The following is a 24,758-nucleotide window of genomic DNA, read 5'->3' as shown; positions in this document are numbered from 1 at the left end:
AGAGACCAACCTTGTGAACTTCTCCTCCAAACCGTACCCCAGATATTAAGGGGTCATCGCGCACTCTTTGGGCCATGGGCTCCATGTAAAGAGCAAATAAGAGTGACAAGAGAGGACATCTCTGACTTGCCCTCATTGGATGGATTGTTGGTTGGATGGAGCACTCCATTTTTCTGGACCAGAGCAACCGGCTGGTGTAACTGCCAAAAACCCAGTTTATAAATCTATCTGGAAGTCCAAAATTATGTAGGGTTGCTTTGAATTAGGGCCAATGCACCCTATCAAACGCCTTTTCGGTGTCCACTGATACAAACATGCGCCTACCTTGCAAGCGTTCGGACTTGTCTATTATATGTAGGAGGCGTTTGGTATTATGCAAGCACTGGCAACCAGATAAAAAAACCTGATTGGTACAGGTCAATTAACCCGGGAAGGCTGGGGGAGAGTCTCTCTGCTAGGATTCCTGTAAATATTTTAAGATCTACATTAAGGAGAGAGATGGGACAATAAGATGCACAGATACGCTTGTCCTTCCCCGGTTTGGGTATAACCATGACCAGCGCTTCCAGCATCGTATGTGGCATGGGAGATGTTGACCCAATCGAGTTAAAAACTCTCACTACCAAAGGGGCCACCGTGGCATGGAAGGTTTTATAAAAATTGGAAGCGAAGTCGTCTGGGCCCGGGGATTTGAGTGGTTTTAGTTTAGATATTGCAGCTATAACTACCTCCAACCTAATTGTGGACTCAAGGTCCTCCACTTGACTAGGAACCAGCCTGGAGGTTTGCACACCCTGTAGGTACTGCGCCGGAGTCTCTACAGGTAGTTTCTGTGCTTTTAAAATAGGGACTCGTAATATTGTCAAACTGTCTGCAATACCGTGGTTGGTGGCTCGCTCCTGCCCCGAATGATCTAAAACCATGGATATAGAGGACAATTGTCGCTGAGCCTGCAACGTATTTGTTAAGAGTCTCCCACACTTGTTACCCTTGGAGTAAAATGCGTGCTTAAGCTGCAAGGCCGCGTGCTCCGCCCTATCAATATCGGGACCTGCTAATTGTGCCCTCACCGTTGTCAGCTGCCTCCAAACCCTGGGAGATCCCATCCTTTGGTTTATGCGCTCCAGTTCAGCAATTTCAGTGGAGAGCTGGTCCCTCTTGTCCCTCTGAATTTTGTTATCGTTTGCGGAGATAGCTAAAAATTCTCCCCTAGTAACCGCTTTCAACGCATCCCATAAAATAGCAATAGGAGTGTCTGGCATGTCGTTGTTAGCAAGATAGTCTACTATAGCCTTTGTAATACGCTGAACCACTGTGGGGCACTCTAGTACTGTCTCCCTCAGCCTCCACAGCCGGCAGGTGGGGCATGGGCAAGAGAGGGCAAGAGATATATACACTGCAGTGTGCTCTTAAAGAGAGCAAGAAAGAATCTCAATCTGTTGAGTTTGTTGGGACATTATATCACTTATCAATATATAATAAATTCTGGCATATATCTTGGGGGGCTGGGAATAGAATGTATTTTCTCTAGATGAGGGACCTAGGGACCTCCAAATGTCCGACAGCCTGGCATCTGCTAGTAACTGTCTCCCTTGTTTAGAAAGAGCCCCCGTCTGCCCGTAGTGATGAGTCGATCTGTCCATGTCATTGTCAAGGACAAGGCTAAGGTCTCCCGCTATGATCAGTGATCAGTCCAGTGATTCAGCAACTTCTGTTACCACCTCGCGAAGGAACTCTTCCTGCTCGGTGTTAGGGGAATAGATGGAGACCAGGGTGAATACATGGTGACCTAAGGTGAATGTGTGTGCCAACAACCGCCCCTTTATTTTGGCTCACTTTGGGCCTATTTTACCTGGGAATGACGCAGAAACAAAGATTGCAACCCCTGCTCTTTTGGCAGTGTGGGATTAAAATAGCTGTTGAGGGAATGCTCTGGCACGCAATCTATGGGTGTCCATAGACAGCAGGTGGGTCTCTTGTAAGAGACAGATATGTGCGCCTGAGTTTGCTAGGTATGAAAGGATTGCCTTTCATTTGATCGGGCTATTGTGACCTTTTACATTGAGTGACATTATCTTAAGGGTCTCGGCCATAGGGAAGGTTTGGGATAGAGCCAAGCAAATCTTGAAAAAGTTTCTGTTTTTCCTTTTTACCCTTACACAATCCCCATTCATATTCTATTTACTTATTTTTTTTTAAAAAAACATTTGTTCTATTGTGTCTTCCTTTTTATGGATTAGCAAACAAAACTCCATGTACCTTAAAAAATAAACACCTAATAAACAACAAGGAGGGGTATATTTCCATTCTTATCATAATGCTTTAATTTTGAAGAAACAATTATTTTGCTTATCAGAGAATGCTCTCAAATTGTTTCCTTTATGGGTAGATTTGGAGTCCTTCTTCATTCACCCTTCCCCCTTTTGAAGATTTTTGTCTTTTACACAGAAACATATGTCTATGTTTTATTGTGTTCTCAATAATGCTTATACACTACTACTCCCAATATACATAACTCACCTTTCAGGTAGGGAACAATTTCTTAATTCTTTATTATGGTATATTAGGTTTATTAAGATTATAATAGAACTATTTATGGGAATTCTGGAAGAGAGCAGAGTCTTTGGTGCATTAGCCTATTCACAATGATTCCTTTATTTGCTTCAGCACTCTCAGTTGCCTTTTAATCTTTTGTCTACTTATAATAAAAAAACTATTTTTTAATTTATGCCTTTTCACAATCTTATTATGTATTAAATTATAACAACTCATCCAATACTAGTTATCCTCAATAAGTGGACTTACTTCTGTCAGTAACAACTTCATCCTGCATTTATTGTATCATTAATGCTTCTTCTGAAAGAGCGAAAACAATAGCAAAATTACAATGGGAACGAGCCTTAAATGTTTAATTTTTAACTTATCTATGGAATCAAATCTGGCTTAAGATATGTAAACCTCCTCGGTCAGAAAATACAACCTAGGCTCTATGTTTTCATATATAGTCATATATAGTCATCAGTGATGTCATCAGTGATGTCACTAACCATGTCATGAGTGATGTAATATGTGAGCTCATAAGCTGTGACTTGCGGGGGTGTAACTTATAGATAGCCCAGGTAACTATAACTGCTGAATTTCACTGGTTTTGTATGAGTGAAATCCGAGCCTAACTATATTGTACCTGTAACCTTTTTTCAGTGAATGAAGATATATGTATATATATATATTCACTGAAAAAAACATAGGTTTCAGGCACGTTATAGTTAGGAGTTAGCATTTAAAAAACCTTAGAAATACACTGGAAAAAAACATAGGTTTCACACATATTATAGTTAGCTGGGCATTTCACTCATACAAAACCATTGAAATTCCGCTGTTATAGTTAGTTCAGCTAACTATAACTCGCACGCCCGCAATGCACTGCTGATGACGTCACATATTACACCACTCATGCCATGGCCAGTGACATCACTCATGACATCACTTGACATCTCAAATGACATCACTCAGGAACTACTGAACGGATTTGGTGTAATTCCGTTCAGCAGTTCGGGCTGTAGCCCTGGCTAAAGGTCCCTATGGAAAAATGCATGGGGAAAACATGTTTTGGGACCCCCTTTTTTCTCGGCCCTCGCTTCACGAATCACCCCCAAACTTTCAGGGAAGGAGCGCAGCAGGCCATTTTCTTGGAGAATTTTGCTGAGATTTATCGACCGGTGCCAAAGTTATTCCAAATAGAATGTTGCGGATTTCCTATGAAACTAGGTCCAAATTATAACTACCTACTGGCAGTAGGTAGTTATAGTTAGGACCTACTTACACCAAATTTGGCAGAGAGGTAGAGTTCGGTTCGCAGATTGTGCTTTTAGTTAAATGGTGTAAATCCATTCAGTAGTTTCTGAGAAAATTACAAGTAAAATCATAGCGATATCTAGAGACAGAGTTCTACATGCGGACGGATATCCGTTCAATTACGAGCGCAAGCTGCTTCCTGATTGGCTGTGAACTGTCTGTCAATAATCAAAACCAGGAAGTGTTGGCGGCCATGTTGTGCCTCGGTAGAACCGAGTCACAAGAAAACAGTAAAACAAAGTTGAGAAATAAGGGAAGGGGGCAGGCTAGAAACATTCTGATCCTTTACGCTTGCTCAGGGGGTCGTACATGGATGTTTAGGCTCTTTTTTGAAAGAAAAATCTCGGAGTACGCGTATGGAAATACGTACAATTACGAGCAGGAGCTGCATGCTGATTGGTTGTCAATACTCTAAAACAGGAAATGTTGGCAGCCATCTTGTTTGTCGCGAGAGCCGAGTCACAAGAAAACAGTAAAACAAAGTTGAGAAATAAGGAAAGGGGGCAGGGTAGAAACATTCTGACCCTATGATCTTGGTCAGGGGGGTGGTACATCGATCTTTAGGCTCAATTTTTTATTTAAAAAAAATAAAAAATGGCGGGGTACTCATGCAGTATTTGTACGCGGAGGGAAAGGTGAAAAAAAACTAGAAGTCCGTTTTGTTCATTAGGTCCTGGGGGGCAAATTACGGGGGAAATTTTCAGAGTTATATTTCTATGACAGTATGTAAAACTTTTTGTTTTTTTCCCTGCATCAGTTGTTTTCTCTACGCATGCGCAGCCTTGTTTGCAAGTGCACTTTTTTTTCTTTTTCTTCAAGTTTGCCAAGCAAACCTCTCCTGATTTTAGGTATTAAATTTGCCGCTTTATTTTCCCCGGTGGTGTGTGTCATCCGGTGCTATACTTTTGTAGTACATTAATAAACATATTGTATATTACAAGCACGAGCTGCATGCTGATTGGATGTCAACTGTCTGTGAACCCTGCAAACCAGGAAGTGTTGGCAGCCATTTTGTTCGTCGCTAGAAGCGAGTCACAAGAAAAGTGTAAAACAAAGTTGAGAAATAAGGAAAGGTGGCAGGGTAGAAATATCCTGACTCTCTAGGCTTGCTCAGGGGGTCGTACATGGATTTTTAGGGTCAATTGTAATTTTTTCTTTTAAATAAAAAATTACGGCGTACGCATATGGTACTCGTACGCGGTGGAAAAGGGAAAAGAAACTAGAAGTCAGTTTTATTCATTAGGTCTCGGGGGGCAAATTCCGGGGGCAATTTTTAGAGCTATGTTTCCATGACAGTATGTAAAACTTTCCGTTTTTTTTCCCGCATCAGTTGTACTCTCGACGCATGCGCTGCCTTGTTTGCAAGTGCACTTTTTTTTCTTTTTCTTCAAGTTCACCAAGCTAACCTCTCCTGATTTTAGGTATTAAATTTGCCGCTTTCTTTTCCCGGGTCATGTGTGTCATCCGGTGGTATACTTTTGTAATATATTAATAAATGTAGTGTCGAGGCGTCAAACGTTGATTACATACTCCGTCGAACCGACATTTTAGTAGTGTTCCTCCGTTATTTTTATTATACCTGTTACTTTCATTTTACCCTGCGCATATTTTCTCTGCGATCAATGATATTTCGTGCTACAGATACCACGGTAATTGTCCTTGGCCTCCGATCTTATCAGACTTGGTCACACGTATACCTAGAAACTAATTTGAAAAACGTAAGGCACAGGCATTACAACACGTGTTGGTCAACAAAAAACATTATTAAGATTATGGGTTTATCATGTGTGGTAAATGCATACTAGTTGTAAAAGCATGTGTGGAAAAACGATATTCGTGCTAATGGTTTTGTGGTGACAATCATGCGTGCTTATGAGCCGGGTCTGGGCGTGGTGGTGTCTAGGGTAACAGGCGGAGGGGCACGCAGCCGCACTCATTCAACATAGAAGTAATATAGGATTTTTAAAACTTAAAAACTATTCCATAATTATCCTAGATTAAGTTTTCTGTTAGTATGTTAATTAAATACATGAATATATGTTTTTAAACAATTAAAAACATTCGCGTCTTTTTTTGTACGGGGCGCTGTACATGACGTCACACGGAAGCTTTGATGCGACGTGTAACGTCAAAGGGTATGCGTAGCGTATGCTGAGAATGATTAGGTGACCCACTTGTGGGACACCCCCGCGTCGCACGGCCACCAGCTGCTGCGTGTGCCCCCTCGCTGTGCCTAGCTGCCTCGCCGCCGGCCTCGCGGCCGCTCTGCTTCTCCCCTTGTGTTTTTTTGTCATTTTTCATCTGTTTTGACCGTTACTTGTGCTTGTATTTATTTTTCAGGTTTCTGTTTTGACCGTCATTTGTGCTTGCATTTTTTGTTCAGGTTCTGTTTTTCACCGTCATTTCTGCTTGTATTGACTCTCGATTCCTTCCTCTTTTCCCGCCTTCCTCGCCGCGCTCCCTCCCCGCTTCCCGCCACCGCCATTTGCCCCGCCCCTTTCTCTTCTGTACCCTCCCCGCTCCCGCCTCCCAGCTGCTCCGCCCACCCGCGCACTTCGCCTTAAATGGCGACCGTGCGAACGCGCAGCGTTGACGCGCAGCGGGCGCGCCAATTGTGCGCCGAAGGTGCGCCTAAGGTAAGCCCGTCTGCGCCCGTCCGCGCCTGGACCGCGCCCAGTGCCAGGACCCCTGGCCCACGAAGACCTCGACCGACCCGCCTGACGTACTCCGCCGCCTCCCTCACCGCTCTCAACACCGGCCGACTCCCAGAATGCCACCAAGCCACCCCACGACGCACCCACGGACCCTTCTGCTGCCACGCCTGCAAATTCACCTGCATCCGGACCTGCCTCACCCCAGCACCCGCCAAGCCGACCTCCAGCAGCACCCACCTCAAGTGCATCCTGCTCAACACCCGCTCCGTCCACAGGCACGCCGTCGAACTCTGGAACCTCCTAGACGCCACAGCACCAGACGTTGCCTTCCTCACGGAGACCTGGATGAACGCCTCTTCAGCTTCCGACATCGCCATCGCCATCCCAGAGGGCTACAAGATCGTCCGCAGGGACCGCAACACCAACCAGATGGGAGGAGGCATCGCCATCATCCACAGGAACACCATCCGTCTCACGACCAGCACCGACAACACCCTGACCACCGCCGAACACCTGCATTTCCAGATCCACACCGACCCGAAGACCACCCTCAGAGGCACCCTGATCTACCGACCCCCGGGACCACGCACACAATTCTGCGAGGACATCGCCGACTTCGTCAGCCCGCATGCCCTCCCCTCCGCCGACTACATCCTCCTGGGGGACCTCAACTTCCACCTGGAGAACAACAACGACCACAACACCAGCACCCTGCTCGACAACCTCGCCAACCTTGGACTCAAGCAGCTGGTGTCCACCCCCACCCACCTCGCCGGACACACACTCGACGCAGTCTTCACCTCCAGCACAGACATCGACTTCTGCCACGCCACAGAGCTGCAATGGACGGACCACAGCTGCGTCCACTTCACCTTCAAGAGAACAACGACCCACCACCACCAGCAACCGGCAGCCCGCAGAAGCTGGAACAAGATCACAGCAGAACAGCTCGCCACCTCCCTGAGCCAGCACCCTCCTGCCAGCTCAGCGAACCCCAGCCAGGCCGCCGACAACCTCACGAAGTGGATCAGCATCTGCGCGGACGAGCTCGCCCCGATGAGGACCCCGCCCAGCAGACCCGGCAGCAAGAAAGCCCCGTGGTTCACCGACGAACTCAAGAGCTCCAAGAAGAACTGCCGAGCCCTCGAGAAAGTCTGGAAAAGGGATCCTACACCAGACAACAGGACCACCCTCAAGCTGGCCACCCGGAAGCACCACCAGCTGATCCGCGCCGCCAAGAAAACTGCATTCAAGGACCGGCTGGACAACAACGCACACAACTACAAGGAACTCTTCAACATCGTGAAAGAGCTAACCAACCCCAGCGCAGGAAACAACGACATAACCCCATCGCAAGACCTCTGCAACTCCCTCGCTTCATACTTCCACAACAAGATCAAGGACATACACAACAGCTTCAACACCCAAACAACGCACACGAAGTCCGATCAACCCCCCCCCACCACCACCCTTCTCGCCTGGACCCCGATCAGCACCGAAGACACCATCCGCACGATGAACTCCATCCACTCCGGATCACCGACCGACCCCTGCCCTCACCACGTCTTCAACAGGGCCGACGCCGTCATCGCACCCCACCTGCGAGACATCATCAACACATCCTTCGACACCGCCACCTTCCCCGAGAGCTGGAAGCACGCCGAACTCACCGCCCTACTCAAGAAACCCACAGCGGACCCCACCGAACTCAAGAATTACCGCCCCATCTCGCTCCTCCCGTTTCCCGCCAAAGTCATCGAGAAGACCGTCAACAAGCAGATGACCGCCTTCCTCGAGACGAATGGATCCCTCGACCCCTCACAGTCCGGCTTCCGAGCCAATCGCAGCACCGAGACCGCCCTCCTCGCCGCCACCGACGACATCCGAGCCCTGATGGACAACGGAGAAACAGCGGCCCTCATCCTCCTAGACCTCTCCGCAGCATTCGACACTGTCTGCCACCGCACCCTAGTGCAACGCCTCAGGAACGTCGGAATCCAGGAGAAGGCACTGGAATGGATCATCTCCTTCCTCGCTGGAAGAACACAGAGAGTCCGCCTACCACCGTACAAGTCAGAGGCCTCCGAAGTCATCTGCGGCGTCCCCCAAGGATCCTCGCTGAGCCCCACCCTCTTCAACGTCTACATGAGCCCCCTCGCGGCCATTGCACGCCAACACAACCTCAGCATAATCTCCTACGCCGACGACACCCAGCTGATCCTCTCCCTAACCAACGACCCCGCCGCCGCCAGAGCCAACCTGCACGAAGGGATGAAAGAAGTAGCCGAGTGGATGACGACCAGCCGCCTGAAACTGAACTCTGACAAGACGGAGGTCCTCATCCTGGGCTCTTCACCCTCCGCCTGGGACGACTCCTGGTGGCCTCCCGCACTGGGCACCGCACCCAAACCAACAGACCATGCACGCAACCTGGGCTTCATCCTGGACTCCTCCCTCTCCATGACCAGACAAGTCAACAACGTCTCCTCAGCTTGCTTCAACATCCTACGCATGCTACGGAAGATCTTCTGGTGGATCCCCATCGAGACCAGGAAGACCGTCACCCAGGCCCTCGTCACCAGCCGACTGGACTACGGCAACGCCCTCTACGCCGGTACCACCGCCAAGCTCCAGAAGAGACTCCAGCGGATCCAGAACGCCTCAGCCAGACTCATCCTCGACATCCCACGAACCAGCCACATCTCCGGACACCTGAGAGACCTTCACTGGCTCCCCGTCAAGAAAAGAATCACCTTCCGCCTCCTCACCCACGCACACAAAGCCCTACACGACCAAGGCCCGAGCTACCTCAACAACCGGATCAACTTCTACGCGCCCAAACGATACCTCCGATCAGCCAACCACGCCCTCGCCGCCGTACCCCGCATCCGAAGAGCTACTACAGGAGGAAGGTCCTTCTCCTACCTGGCCGCCAAGACCTGGAACTCCCTCCCGTCCGACCTGCGCCTGACCCGAGACCACCTCTCCTTCAGGAAGAAGCTGAAGACCTGGCTGTTCGAGCAGTAGCGGCACACCCCCTCCCCCAGCGCCTTCAGACCCTACGGGTAGGTAGCGCGCTATATAAATGTCATTGATTGATTAGCAGTACAAACTATGGTGCAATCACTCTCTCACTGTCAAATCAGAGCACAGGGAGCGCTATGAGAATGGTTACAAGTGGTCACTCATTGGAGATCCAATTCCGGTGTGTGGCTTATCCACAGTATCATAACGTTATTTTTTAACCTGTTTAAGTTTGAGGTTTGTATGAAATACTATGCTAAAGGCAGATATGGATGTTTAGGCAGCGCTTATCTCCATGAAGCTTGATTATTACCATTTACATTACCATTTACATATAGGTGCCTGAGGGCGGGAAAAGGAGTCTATGTGAATGGCGAGGATTGCACAATAGTACCAGATCACTCCTTAATTTGTAGACACATACAATTGCATGACATGGCTCTTGTATACAAGATGCGCCTAATTTGGACTGAGTTTTGAAAGGTAGTCCGACACCTGCTATCATAACAATGTTCAGTTAACTAGAAACTGGAGTTATTTACTTTGAAATAATGGAGATTGTTGTGCAATGTTAGCAGGCATCGCTTACATGATTACGGTAACTGAGCGTGTGGTTTGATTAAAAAAAAGTTGTGTTAACTCCTCTGCATGGGAAGCTGGATGTTTCCATCTGGCTGTCGATTTTGACCTTGAACAACAAAATGAGTCGTATAAGAGCGCTATTGTCTCAAAAAGAGGTCGCTCTTATATCTGGTACAGAAACATTTGTCCTTCATGTAGCAAACACCTGCACAGAAGTGCATGATTTATTAAATACAGACGTGCTCTTGAATTTTGGGGAGTTAATTTAGAGCATCTTTAATGTGTCCTTGTCTACGGGGTTACCTTACTTTTTTAAAGTTAGAAGCAGTGGCCTTGTGACTTCTGTAGAAAGTATATTTGGCGTCTTTTTGGGATTTTTTCATTCAATTTTTTCCAGCATCTTTGGTGGATTGCGCTTAATACTCGCATTAGTTGCCGGTGTGCTTTTATTAATTTGTTTACACAAATATGGATGCACATCCTGCAGCAGACGATAATATGTCCCGGCTGTTGCTGCTTCGCAACCGAATGATTAGTTATTAGGGAGCACTGCCTTTGCCTACATTGAGTGCAGCTTAAGGATTATCGTTTCGATTTTCCTTTTTCACATGCGTTCAACCTGTGTCCCATTGCCTGAGCTGTGATTTCGACTGGGCCCTGGATTTGTGTCTCTGCAGTACGGTGTCTCCCACGCGGATTATGACCAGCTGATGAGCCCCTTAGTGGTTCATGACGTGCTCTGTTCTGGCGGCAGGATTATGGCCTTAGCAGCGACACATGGAATAATGGGACGTTGGAATGTTTTTGCAGCGGCGCTTGAGTTCTTGGCACGCAGTTACATTGAAGATGACCCGATGTTTTCCTCCGATGGTGATAGAGTCTCCGGTCGTTGAGGAACATGTATGTTCATTCCCACTATTGAATTGGATGGCTGAAATCTTTTCAGATGAGAATAATGACTTCCTGTTAGAGGCTGTTGCTACATACTGTGCTTACACGCTGTTGGATTAAGACTCTTTGATTTTTCTACGTATTCTTTATTATTTAGTTACTGCTTTCTATCAAAGAGCGAATAACTTTTTTTTGGAAATGTGAACTTGACTCTGCTTTTTAGGCTTGGACTCTGTGTTCCTAATTCGCCCACGTTTATATCACGTTTGATCAAGAAAGGGTGCCGTGGGGGTGAGCCTTGCACTCACACCCTGTTAAGTTATAATGGGTTTATTAGAAGCTTACACGCTATTTCTGCTTTCCTGCTCTGCTTTGCACACGACACATACTTGTGATATTGTTTAGAGAAGGCTGAGTATTTTGCTTTATATGAGAATAATTTGGTATGCTAGATTTGTAAACTGCCTCGCTAGTTTTGTGTGTATAGTGAGAGCATGGAACATCAAGGTTATCTTGAATACTGTGTCTGTTATTCAGAATGACCCTCGCACGTTCGAGCCATAATACATATGCAGCTGTGGCCACCTCTGATACTCGCGCGTTTCATAATGCATTGTGGAGGCAAAGTTACACACAGTTGGAGAACATTTGTACCTTTACAGTTTGTGGAGCACTGAATGTGATCCACTTCTGCTGAGTACCAGAGGTATGGGTTTGCCCAAGTAATCCTATGAGACTTTCTGTAGTTATAAACTAATCTGCTAGGTAGGGAGGGTGAAATGTAGGTATATATTACATTTGTTTACCTTTAGCATTATAGGATGCTTTTTCCGTTTGTATTTCATAGAATAGTAACAATGCTGACAAACTTGTTTCTGATAATATGTTTAGTTGTATTTTCTAAGGTACTGTGCATGAGATCATGGCGTTAGAAATAAACATTTCAAAGTTGCACGTGTCTTTATTTACATCTTGTTTTGGACTGGTGTAAGACTATATTGAAAGAGTGTTCTTGTTATCCACTTTACTTCATGTAATCTAAGTCGCATGTTCTGGGTTGACTAGTCATTGGTGTTTTTGCTCTAGGGCGAAGAACCAATGAGTCACTGATTGCTAGTCTGGTAAGGGGGTTTGTGTAGTAAGGTGGGTTTTGGTACACCGTAACTCACCGAGGTCCTAAGTCTTTATGCACAGTTCTGTGTATGAGCAGAATTCCTGGAACAGTAGTTACAACAAAAAGGCTTGATAAAGGGCTTGCACTTTGAATATGAATATAAAATAGAAGAATAGTTGATAATCACAGCTAGCTAAGGAATGCAGCAATTAGATGAGTGTATGTGTGGTGATGTGTAGATTGAGTTGAAGATGAATAACGTGAAAAATAAGAAAGGTTAGAGAGACGCAAACTACCCACTGCATTGTCAGTGAAGTGGATCTTTGGATTTCCAGGTCATTACTTAGATAGGGAGTTGGATTCCGCAGTGGGAGCAAGAGAAACTAGTACCACATCTAAGGAAGAAATCTAGTTCATAAAGTACACACAGTTGGGCAGATTTACAAGGTTGTGTGAAAAATGATGCAAAGGTGGCGCAAGGGGCTTGTAAACCTGCCGCAGTGTGTGGTAGAAAAGAAGCAAGAAAGGACAGAAGTGTGCAAATTACCCACTGCTATTCACGGGTAGTAGTTACCAAGAAGGCTGAATAAAGGGCCTGCACTTTGAATTTGAATTAAAGAAGAATAATTGATAAACTCAGGCAAGAATGGTAGCAAGTAGGTGTGTGTATTTGTGGTTGTGCTGATTGAGTGGAAGATGACTAAGGTGAAAAATTAGAGAAGTTGCAGAGATGCAAAGTTTCAATTTCTTTATAAAGGAAGTGGGTGTTTAGTTTTCCAGTGCATATATATATTCACTGAAAAACCCATAGGTTTCAGGCACGTTATGGTTAGGAATTAGCATTTAAAAAACCTTAGAAATTCACTGAAAAAACCATAGGTTTCAGCCACGTTATAGTTAGGAATTAGCATTTAAAAAACCTTGGAAATTCACTGAAAAAAACATAGGTTTCACCCATGTAATAGTTAGCTGGAGATTTCTCTCATACAAAACCATTGAAATTCCCCCGTTATAGTTAGTTCAGCTAACTATAACTCGCGCGCCCACAATGCACTGTTGATGATATCACATATTACATCACTCATCACATGGTCAGTGACATCGCTGATGACATCTCAAATGACATCACTGATGACATCACTGATGACATCATCCACTGAATGTGTGTCTTTCTGAAAAGTAAATATTTTTATATATGTATATCTAAAGGTCGATGGAAGAATAAATGTGTAAATAAGTGTCTAAATGGATTTTTTTTGTAAATTTCATTGTATAACTGACTTATTAAGTGTATCTTAGTTAATGCATGTATTTGCGAGTAATGTTTAAATATGTAAATATCTGTATCTGTGTCACCTTTTTTGTATAAGTGGCTGCATAAGTTGGTGAATAGCTACACGAGTGTCTATATGGGTTGTTAGTTGGTTTTTTGAATATCAGAATGAGTGTCTGTATGGTTTGCTGGCGGATATTACTTAGGGCACAGATGCATGAATGACTGACTCACTGTTTGTATTTGTTTTGAAGACCGCATTGTGCAGGGCTGTACGGGTGGATGAATGTGTGTATGGGTGTGCTAGTGAGTGAATGACTGCCTCACTAGTGTCTTTATGAGTAAGTACATATGTTTTAAACTAGTATATGTGAGTATTGATTTATATAAGTAAGGATATATGACAGTGACAGATTGAAAAAGTTCCTGTATAAATAAGTATGTGTTTCTATAACTGATTGTTTAAGAGAGTAAGTATGTGTACGTTTCTGTAAAAGTGTAGTGGTGTGTGTATAGCTGTATATGCAAACAAATGGATGTTTGATAGTTTATTTGCATGTGTGAGTATGTGTGTGAGTAACTGTATGGATGAGTATCGGTGTGTAACAGGATGTATAGGTGTATGAGTACATATGATAAGTGAGTAGATGTTTAAGTGACTATATAGAACTGTTGGTGGATGAGTGGATGTGTATGTAGATGTTGGAATTACTGAATAGGTTGTTGTAACTGGTATTGGTATCTCCATTTAAAAAAAAATGTTAGTATCTATTTTTGATTGTGTGTATCAAAGGTTATATGAGGGGGAGAGGAGCTCTGCCACTCTTTCACAAGGATGATGTCATCAGTGATGTCATCTGTGATGTCTTTTGAGATGTCATTAGTGATGTCATCAGTGATGTCACTGACCATGTGAAGAGTGATGTAATATGTGACGTCATCAGCAGTGCATTGCGGGCGCGTGAGTTATAGTTAGCTGAACTAACTATAACGGGGGAATTTCAATAGTTTTGTATGAGACAAATCTCCAGCTAACTATAACATGGATGAAACCTATGGTTTTTTCAGTGAATATATATACATATATATATATTTCTTTGGAGGGAGATGTTGGTTATATAAATATATATATATATATATATATATATATATATATGTGTACATATATATATAGCATCACATATTATTGAATTAAAAAAGGCAGAATGCATTAAACAAATACATAAAAAATTGCTGTAAGCAAATGTCTTGCTAAATGTAGGGAAACAAATGATGCTAATGTGTTCAGTCAACAGCATTGACGGCTAAACTACATCCATCTTTACAAAGCAGAATATAGTGACAAAGCATGGGGTTATTATTCTATCATAGGGAGAATGTACTTAAGTATATCTAGCAAGATATGTATTTCCTTTTATGTTTAGTTTTCAGTTTTTCGAGTACTTGATCAAAACACAGAGGGCCCAATTCACAACAGTAAATTGAGACAAAAGACTAACTTTACAACTTTCGGTACACACAAAGGGTATTTACGAGTAGTAACATTAGACTTTTGTCTAAGTTTAACTTAAGTTTTCGTATTAAGTCTAACTGAGACAAAAACCTAAGTTAAACTGGGACAAAAGTCTAACTTTCCTACTCGTAAATACCCTTTGTGAATACCGAAAGTCATAAAGTTGGACTTTCGTCTCAGTTTACGTTTGTGAATCGGCCCTGAGAGTTGGTTATAAAGTGATATGACTAAGGTATATTTTTCACAATTACTGTTATGTGGGATGTTCCAAAGGCAAATTAATTGAGGTGTACGTTTGCCATGTACAGATCCACTACAACTTAGAGCCTACCTTGACCCCAGAAGTGAAAAGGCAAAGTGTCTCTGTTTTCTCTCTTCGCCCATTCCCCTCTCCCTGCTTCTATCACTGGCTCTCATGCTCTAGTACGCTGTCACTGGATAGAAAAGAACATTGCTTCCGTTTAGTCATGTGCCCAAGATTAGTCAAATCCTGGCACTATCTAAAGCAGAGCTTCAATTTACTGCTTGTGCAAGCACGTGATAACCACCCATGGCTACATTTTCACAGCCATTCTGCTTATTTTTGGAAGCACAAAAACTACCAGGTTTCCAATTCTGTAGTAAATTACTTGTTGCCTTTGTTCTTTCACTGGGCTTAAATATGTCTATATATGGACGTTGCTGAAGTAGTGTCTGAGGGTCAAATGTTCAGTGTGTGAAGGAAGACACTTCCATCCTACGTACGCTCTCATTTTTTACTTTGCTACATTGCTAATAGTTCATTTCTTCTTCTTTCCTGAATCTATCTCAAGCTTTACTTACTTCTACGTAGGTCTTGTAGAATGACCCTTGGCGCATCACCAGTAGGTTGGCATGGGCATCATCAGCACTCAGTCTCTCTTCAGCAAAGGCCAGAAAGGTGGCTGAGCAAGGCAAGTACAGGAGGGACGGAACTCGATAAGTGACGCCATTGCGCTCCTTCTCAAAGAGCACAGTCCGTGCAGGGAGATATCGTGCTGCCATTGTACTTCAGAGCAAAAGTCAGGGCAAAAAGATGTAGAAAAACACAATACCTGAGTAACAATGGAAAAAGGTGCTAGGTAATATTATCAAACTCGTTATTGGCAAGCTCTTCTTATTCATTACCATCAATCTGCACCAGACTGGAAAATACTAAACCACGTTTTTTTATTACATACATAAATCATTACAGCATTCAACAAGTCTCTGTGGACACAACTGGATAGTGCCATTCTTCTATTTTTAGAAATGGACCATTGAGTCCCATGTTTCCTCCTAAGCCAGATGGTGGATAAGGGGGTGTCCCCATTATTAACGAAGGTCTGACCTAGCCCCTAACCAGGATTCGAAAGTGAAGTGAAAACTTTATTGCTAGCTGAGTCATTGTATTACCTTGTGATTGTGAGTCACCAGGCAATCCTTGTGCAAGTGCATACACTTGCAGCGCGGCCTCACAGTGTGCTTGAAAACATCAGCATTCATTGTACAAACATACAGAAAGGGGGAATCTATGATCTCTTTGAATGCAGAAAGAACTGCCCATCACCCTCCTCCAACCACCTCTTTTCTGGTGTGAAGAGGGCTAGTAGGTTGAAGTAGCCTCTCTTTTGCTTTGAATTTGTTTAAAAACTACACGAGCACGAAACAAGCACATTCATTTAAATCTATTTACAAAACATACTTCCAGCAGGCAAGGTCAGTTTTTACCATTGATTACCATGTATCCCTCGTTTTTTAACTAGTCGTTTACATGCTGGACAACCCCTTTCCATGTAAAACATAATGCACTGTACAAAGAGTACAAAGGGCATCTAAAATTATATTTTCATATTTTCTACTTCGAAATATATTTATCATTTGTTTTTGTGGGACTGGTGTAGTCAAGCCACCTCAGAGTGCTTTAAACAATAAGATCACAGACCTCAAGTACAATGTTACATTTTCTTAATGTATTCCGAATAATAGTAATCGACTTTATATGTCATCCATGAAATTAACTTCATATGTTTGTTTTATAGATTATAGCAAACCTAAAAGTGCATTCCTTAATGTGTTTAATTGCAAAGCAGATTTGTACCTTGGTTTATTTTTTTATTCATTCTTATTCTAGCAACTTTTGAATATGATATCATCTGGGCATTATTCTTTAGATGTAGACTCAAAAATGACCTAGCATTTTCACTGCTTTGCATTGACAGTATAGAGCCTACATAGCCCGACATATTATATTGTGGCATCATTGCATGTGACCTCATTGCAGGTTACCTATGTTATTCAATCCTATCCGCTCATTTTTTATTTTTAAGGACTCGTTGAATCAAAGATTAGAACGTGAATACATTCATAACACAACTGCATAGTCGTCAAAGTGCCATTTAACCGACATTTGAGGATACATCAAATTAGTTTCCACTTTAAAGAACTAGAAAATAAGGAATATACAATCACGTTCAGACTGAATGTAAAATGAATAACAGCAGTTAAAATGAATAACAGCAAACCTTTTAGAAAATACATGACAAATAGAGACTGACGAATTAAGCCAATATTTCACAAGCACAAAGATCATGATAAACTGACTTACCAGGGTTTCAAAATTGTTTCAAGTGAAGTTGACAATCAAAAATGCTCTCCACAGACTTAGATTTCTCGTTCAGGCTTATCACTCGCCACATTCACTCCAAATTAATCTGCTCCGAAAGATTGTTTAATATCAATTCAATGCTCGTCTTTCATTTTCCTGCTGATTTTTTGTCATGATAATTTTACTGATTTGTCTTTACCTTAGGAAAAAACACAGAGAAACAATTATCAGCAGTGTTTTCCCCACAACAAAATAAAAGATTTTCCGCCAGGCAACCACGTTGAGGGAGAGCATTGTGACTTCCATCCATCTCTCCCCACCCTGCTCCTTCGAAGAAATTCCTGCCTCAAAAGCAGTGGTGTAGCCAGGAGTATACACAGGTTAGGCCTAAACCTTAGGTACTAAGATCCAGGACAGGGGGTTTCAGGTAATGCAAGGAGGGTCATGTTAAGGAACTATGGCATAGTTTCATGCCCTGTCCACATATGCAAGTAAACCACTTTAAGGGGGTGATGCTGATGTCCCTATGGAATTTTCTGAAAAGATGTAAAATGGTTAGTGGGATAGAATTGTTTTAGCATTCGCAAGCAATAATTTTTAGTTCTGCGAAGAAGCCGGACACCACACAAATAGCGTAGGAAAAAGAAGTTTTAATGCCGTACTGCGGTACATAGGAAACGTCCCATCTACCAGGACAGCCAGCAGCTGTCTGACTCGCTTCAAAAGTCCTTTACCATTCTAATACAGCACTCATTCTTACAATACTCTACATCATGCAATCTGCATGTTTACTGGCTCACAACCAAGATTCCACAGATCCTACCCCCGATATTTCTGTAAACCAATAGGCAAACTAAATTTCAACAATACAAATATGAAAAAACAAATACAATTTACTCAAATATTTGTTGAGATAGAAATCATTACAATAAAATGCAAAAACAGAGTTCTGAAGACAAATCTATATAAAAGTCAAATAAAAGTCAAATTGAAAATAAATATCCCTACAGCAATTCTACGGCCATTTTATTTTGGCACATAATTGTCCATTTTTTTGGGGAGAACCATGGTACATTTGGTTCTTCTCTGTTAAAGTCAAGTCAATTCAACTTTATTCGGTTAAAACAAATAACCATAAAAGTACATGTGAAATTTCATCAATCAAATATAAAAATACATTGTAGAGAAAAAACGAAATTAAAAATTTCTCAGATACAAATTGAATTGCATAACCTAAATTAAAAAAAAATAAATTCGGAGATAGATGCCACAATCAAGATAACATCCAATTTCTGTAATATTAAAAAAGTTGCACAGCAGCGGTTAGCTTCCATCTCTTTCAGGATGGGGATAATCAGTCTTTTCCGAGGTAAAATGTAAAACTTGCAAAAGAATAAAACATGAATATCCGATTGGTCAGATGAATCATCACACGGGCATTTAATTAAATCACGTGACCAGGAGTTCTTAACGGGGAAATTTGTAACTCTAAAAAAGATATTTAACCTAAAACGAGTTAAAAAAGAAACGCTCTCGTTCAGTCATGGTAAGGTTTAGGTATGGTTGTATTTTACCATGGGTCAGTATCAGTTGGTGAGATACAACAGTCTTTTTCTTTATCTCTTCACTTACACTGATATCTTCCAGGTAATGCATACATAATACTTTCAGAGATTTCCTTGAGCTATTAGACATTGAAAGTGGGTCATCATAATAATTTTGACAGCCCAATTTCACAAGGAAGTCTTTTACATAAACAAACCATCGTATCCTACCCACATGATCTAGACTTAACACATCTTTTAAAATAGTGCGGTTCAATACACACTCATCATTGGTCCAAGCCCTGTGCCACAGTAATATCGGCTGGACCCTAATTGTGTCTTCGATGAAGGGTTGACCAAGTTCCATATGACAAATGTAGCTTGAGACACTCTCAGGTACAGCTAAGATGTACCTCAAGAACATATTCTCTACCAGCTGGATTGATTTTATATTAGCATAACCCCATATACCAGCACCGTGGACAGCAATTGAAATGCAAGTCGAATCAAAAATTCTTAAAAGTTCCACTGTTGGTTTTTTCCCCATTTTTTTAAAAAGGTTTTTTAGGGCCATAATCAATTTACCCAAAAAATGTTTCCTTGCTTTAATTGCACTTGCCCATGTACCAGCTTCGTGAAACAAAATGCCTAGATATGAAAAGGTGGGGGTACAATCTAAGGGACTATCGTTAATATACATAGCCCTCTTCTTTTTGTTAGAGCCAGAGCCACAGATCATCGAGAATGTTTTAGTGCAGTTGATGTTTAGATCTAAATTTGACATAAAGGTGTTAAAAGATGTTATTAGACCTTGTAATGCCATAGGTGTCCGGGCCAAGATGACCGCATCATCTGCGTAAAGAAGCGCAGGGATGGGTCTTTTGGCTACCATGGGCATATCATTGGATGCTTTCAACAAGGCATTCTCAAGGCCGTTTATATACACTGGAAATAAGAAGGGTGCGAGAACGCATCCCTGGCGTACCCCGCGCCCTATGTCAAATGATCTAGCACATTCTCCATTTTTCCCATAACGCACTGTCGCAGTGGCACCAGAATAAAGTTCTCTCAAAAAATAGATTATTTTATCTTCTACCCCCAAATTTCCCAAGATGGACCATAGGTTACTATGTGATACGCAGTCAAATGCTGACGTCATTACCATTTGGAGAGGATTGATCCTGGTAATTCTACTACCCTTGTAAATAGCGGGGATCTATGCCGTGTAATGTTTTGGAATATGGCAGGCCTTAAAGCCAAAATAACGAACCCAATTTGGATAAACACCATAAATGATTATGATATCATATATCTCCAGGAGACATGGATAACAGTTCCACTCCATCTTTATGGCTATAAGACGCTGTTTATATTGGCTGTGGATGTTCCACATGGTAGGGCCAAAGGGGGTTTGTTCGTATTTTTATCGAACCAGCTTCGTTATCAGAAAGCTCAATTACTTTCTACTAATACCTATTATCAGCTAGTAAGGATATACATAAATAAGGCGGTGTGTGTTGTAATTGTCAACTTTTATAAGGACTTCTCCCGGCACCTCCCGGACGCGTTCCCACGACGCGGGGATTGAGCGCGATTAAATGCGCCTCTGGGCGCGGGAGTTGCCGTGGGCGGCTTCTGCCGCTAAGGAGCCTGGTAATGGTGGTCCTCCACACTGCGGCCGCGTAGGTATTACACGCGGCGGCGGGAAGGTAGCAGGACAGCACGGAAGCCAGCGATCAGTCAGTGATGGGCCACAGGTAGATTTTCAAACGCCCCCAGCAAGGTTAGCAAGTTCAGAAAGTTATCAGCGCCACCCGCTCCACCGGGATTGAGCGCGATTAAATGCACCTCCGGGCGCGGGAGTTGCCGTGGGCGGCTTCTGCCGCTAAGGAGCCTGGTAATGGTGGTCCTTCACACTACGGCCACGTAGGTATCACACACGGCGGCGGGAGGGTAGCAGGACAACAGGGAAGCCAGCGATCAGTCAGTGATGGGCCACAGGTAGATTTTCAAATGCCCCCAGCAAGGTTAGCAAGTTCAGCAAGTTTTCAGTGCCACCAATTAATCACCAGAGTTAATTTCCTCAGAACTGGAGGGACTTAATAACCCAGAGCAAACAAGAGCAATTCTCTTCATATTCCATGTGTGGTCATCATTTAACTTCACTGTGTTATGGAAAACTTGACAACTCTTTTGAACTACCACACTTCTGAGGAATTTTTACTCTCATCATTGCACCAACTTTTACATAGTTTTGAAAGCGGAATGTCTCACATCAAAGTTATTTTTTTTTCTTTTTTTTTCTTTTGCCTCTTTCCACCTCACTTTGTCTGAACACATACCCACATTCTTGTATGTCATCCAAGATAGATATATTAAAGTGTTGGGCATCCTGCCTCTGAACAAGTCGAAAGGCACTTTGCTTGTGACTGAATGAGGAGTAATTCTGCACAATGTCACTCTCTCAATGATCTCAGACTACCAATCTCTGTTCTGAGATTATGCAATTTGGATGGACTCCTTTTAGCACCCTGTGGACTCTCCACCATGCCGCAGATGTCTGGATGGTTGAGAAAGCATTTTCTGTGTTTAATTCCCATTTTTGATAAAAACTCCTCCATCTCTTTGGAGACTAGTTTCACCCCATTGTCTGTTAAAATGTACCCAGGACGTTCTTCTCTACTAAAAGTATTGTCAAGAAACCTGATGACTTTTGTTTGTTTCCATGCATTGAGTAATGTATTTCTCTGGCCATTGTGAAAACCTAGAATCTATTAAAACTAGTACATGAGAATGACCAGAATTGCTAGTGATGGGCCCCAAAATAACCATGGACACCTCTTGCCAAACCCTCACTGGAGTTTCCCTCATAACATTAGGCTATACCCTAGTCTTGCACATTTTATTGTTGTACTACGCTCCAAACAGTCTCTCACAAAGCTTAACACCTGCACATCAATACCAGGCAACCAAAAATATAGCCTAATCCTCGTTTGGTTTTCAAAATCTGTTGGTGATTTTGATCTCCTAAATGAATGTCTCTCCCTGATCAGAACAGGGGGGACCAGTTTCATGCCTCTTCAGAGTAAACTATCACTCACAGATAGCTCCTCTCATATTTCAGTATTTATGAACTTCTCCACCCACTTTTCTTTTTGCACACCAGTCCTGGGTGACAAATTTGATCACCTACTGTAGCACTTCATCTTTCAACAACAGGTCCTTCCATTCTTCTTCACTAAAAACACCTTAAGTGACTGCACACACTATAAATTCTTCCTAGTCCCACGCGTCATCTTCTACTTTGGCTTCAGTATCCAACTGCACCGACACTAAATGCAAAGGAAGTCAGCAACAATGTTTTTCATCCCCAGGAAGTACTCAACCTTAAAATGGTAGTCCTGCAGGGCGACGGCCCATTTGCAGGTTCTTGAAAAAAACAGCCTTCTGGGCTTTGGGATCAGACCTAACAATCAATCAATCAATAATAATGATTTATACAGCACAATTAATCACCTGATAGGGTATCCAAGGTGCTTGCAGACCCGGAGACTTATTCAAAAAGCCAGGTCTTTAAGGCCACTTGAATTTATGGAAGTGAGGTGCGTGGGGAGGCTATTGCAGGTCTACACTGCGATGTGGGGGAAAGAGCGTCCTCCACTTCTGCTCCATAGATGCAGGGAGAATGGGCAAGTGACAGGGAGGTGGAGATGGGTCTGCTATATGCTTGGTGGAAGTTCAGGAGGTGATTAATGAAGGGGGGTCCATTTTTTAATCCTTGGTTGTGTAGAGCCTTGTGTGCATGGGTCAGTAGATTGAATTGGTATCTCTTCTGTACGGGGAGCCAGTTGAGTTTTGTGAGGTGTGGTGTGATGTAGGTTTATCGGGGAAGGCTGAGGATGAGTCTGGAAGCGGCGTCCTGATGGTCTGAAGTCTCTGCAGAAACTTGTGGTGATTCCTACGTTGAGGGCATTGCCATAGTCCAGTTGGCTGGTGATGAGGGCTTGTGTCACGGTGTGTCTCGTGTGTAGGGGTAGCCACTTGATGATCATACGTAGCATGTGCAGACTGAGGAAGAAGACAGGGGAGATGGCGTTGATCTGTGATTTCATGGAGAGCTTTTTGTCAATGATGATTCCCATGTTTCTGGCGTGGTTGAAGGTTGTGGGTGCAGGTCCTAGATCTGTTGGCCACCAGAAGTCGTTCCATGTGTTGCCAAAGAACAGTACTTCCATCTTGTCTGTGTTCAGCTGCAGGCAGTTGTTCTTCATCCAGTCGCCGACGTTTGTCATGCATCCGTAGAAGTTGGTTTTGGTGGTGGTGGCGTCGTCAATGAGTGAGAGGATGAGTTGGGTGTTGTCTGTGTGGGAAATTTCTGGAGGAAATGTCTTTGGGTTGTGAGGTGAAAGGTGAGAGGTGGATACTCTGGGTCTTCTGGTGAGGAAGGTGTAGCGGGAATTCTGTTCTCCTACAGAACTGTGCATAGAGATTTGGAACCTCAGTGAATTAGGGTGGCCCAAAACTCACCATAGTACCCAAAATCCCCTTACCGAACCAGCTCCAGTGTCTCATTGGTCATAAGAAACTCCCAATGTTTAGACAGACCAGAACATGAACTTAGAATACCTCAGGTATCGTGGAACACATGAACACTCTTTCGTTATACAATCATTACAAACCAGAACGTGGAGTAAAAGAGGATACGTGCATATTTGAAATATTTATTTACTAATGCAGGGTTCTCAAACGCAGTATCTTATATAATACAAGCAAACATATTATAAGAAACAAAGTTATCAACATAGTTACTAGTCCATAGAAAGCGAAAGGTGACAGCATGCTAAAATGCTGAAATGAGTAGGAGTAAGCAACACCTAATTCTCACCCTCCCTGACTAGCATAGAATATTATATCTATGAAGGTCTCTTTGGGTTTTAGCAGGGCGTGCCCATACCTCAAGATCTCAGTGTCAGAGGATCACATCATCTTCCACCAGCTCTCTGCATGCGAAGCACCATCAAGTGGGTTACATGTGCTCTAAGCAAAGCAATATAAAAAGCAAGATTTTGGCAGCAGCTGCATTCATGTTATGTCTAGAAAGGTGCGAAGATCAGTCCTCACAACAACACTGTGTCGAGTTATCCTTGGAAGCTTCAGCACGCACTGTACAGACATATTTTACCAAGCAAGCTGATATCAGAGCAATAACATATTATTCTCATGTAAATCACAACGCTCTTCTAGGTTGAAAGCAAAAATAACAACTATGTGTCCTGTGCAAAAGCAGCAAAAGGAAAAATGACGTTTAAACATTTAATAAGCTCATGCTAACTTAACACGATATATAGGTAAGCAGTAACTATATGACACCCCCCCAATGATCCGAGCATGGACATAGTAAGGAATGAGAAGACCGGAACAGGGGCACATCATGAAAGCAGAGTTCCATAATAATGAGCTATGTTTTAGTGGTGTAATGGCCAAAATCAGGTGAAAGGCATTATAGAGTTCAAATAAAAAAGGTCTCAACTTGCCAACCCAGCACAAAAGTCAATAGGTCTGGGTGTGTAAAAAGAATTTGCACGCAAAAGCTCCAAACAAGTCTTGCAATCAGGGACATGCCAGTATCAAAAGTCTCGAAAGTTTTCAGGAAAGAACTGAATATGCAAAATATGCAGCAACAGCCTCCAGAATGAAATTACT

The 24,758-nt window shown here is 43.1% G+C and overlaps 1 protein-coding gene across 1 annotated transcript in view; it reads right to left on the bottom strand.

Moving 5' to 3' along the window:
* Positions 1 to 17,632, bottom strand: part of LOC144790793 (sialidase-4-like) — a 293,689-nt gene extending 276,057 nt beyond the window's left edge. Inside the window, exons 1-2 of the mRNA XM_078665480.1 lie at positions 17,512 to 17,632; positions 15,729 to 15,933 (exon numbers count right to left, since the gene is read on the bottom strand). Of these exons, the coding sequence (XP_078521606.1) occupies positions 15,729 to 15,929 (201 nt within the window). The 5' untranslated portion in view covers positions 15,930 to 15,933; positions 17,512 to 17,632. The remainder of the gene's footprint in view (positions 1 to 15,728; positions 15,934 to 17,511) is intronic.
* Positions 17,633 to 24,758: the final 7,126 nt, after the last annotated feature.

This window comes from Lissotriton helveticus, chromosome 11 (genome assembly GCF_964261635.1).
Source record: "Lissotriton helveticus chromosome 11, aLisHel1.1, whole genome shotgun sequence".
In the NCBI taxonomy this organism is placed as follows: Eukaryota; Metazoa; Chordata; class Amphibia; order Caudata; family Salamandridae; genus Lissotriton; species Lissotriton helveticus.
Note: the sequence above shows the minus strand (reverse complement) of the source record. Positions and strands in the feature narration are given on the sequence as shown.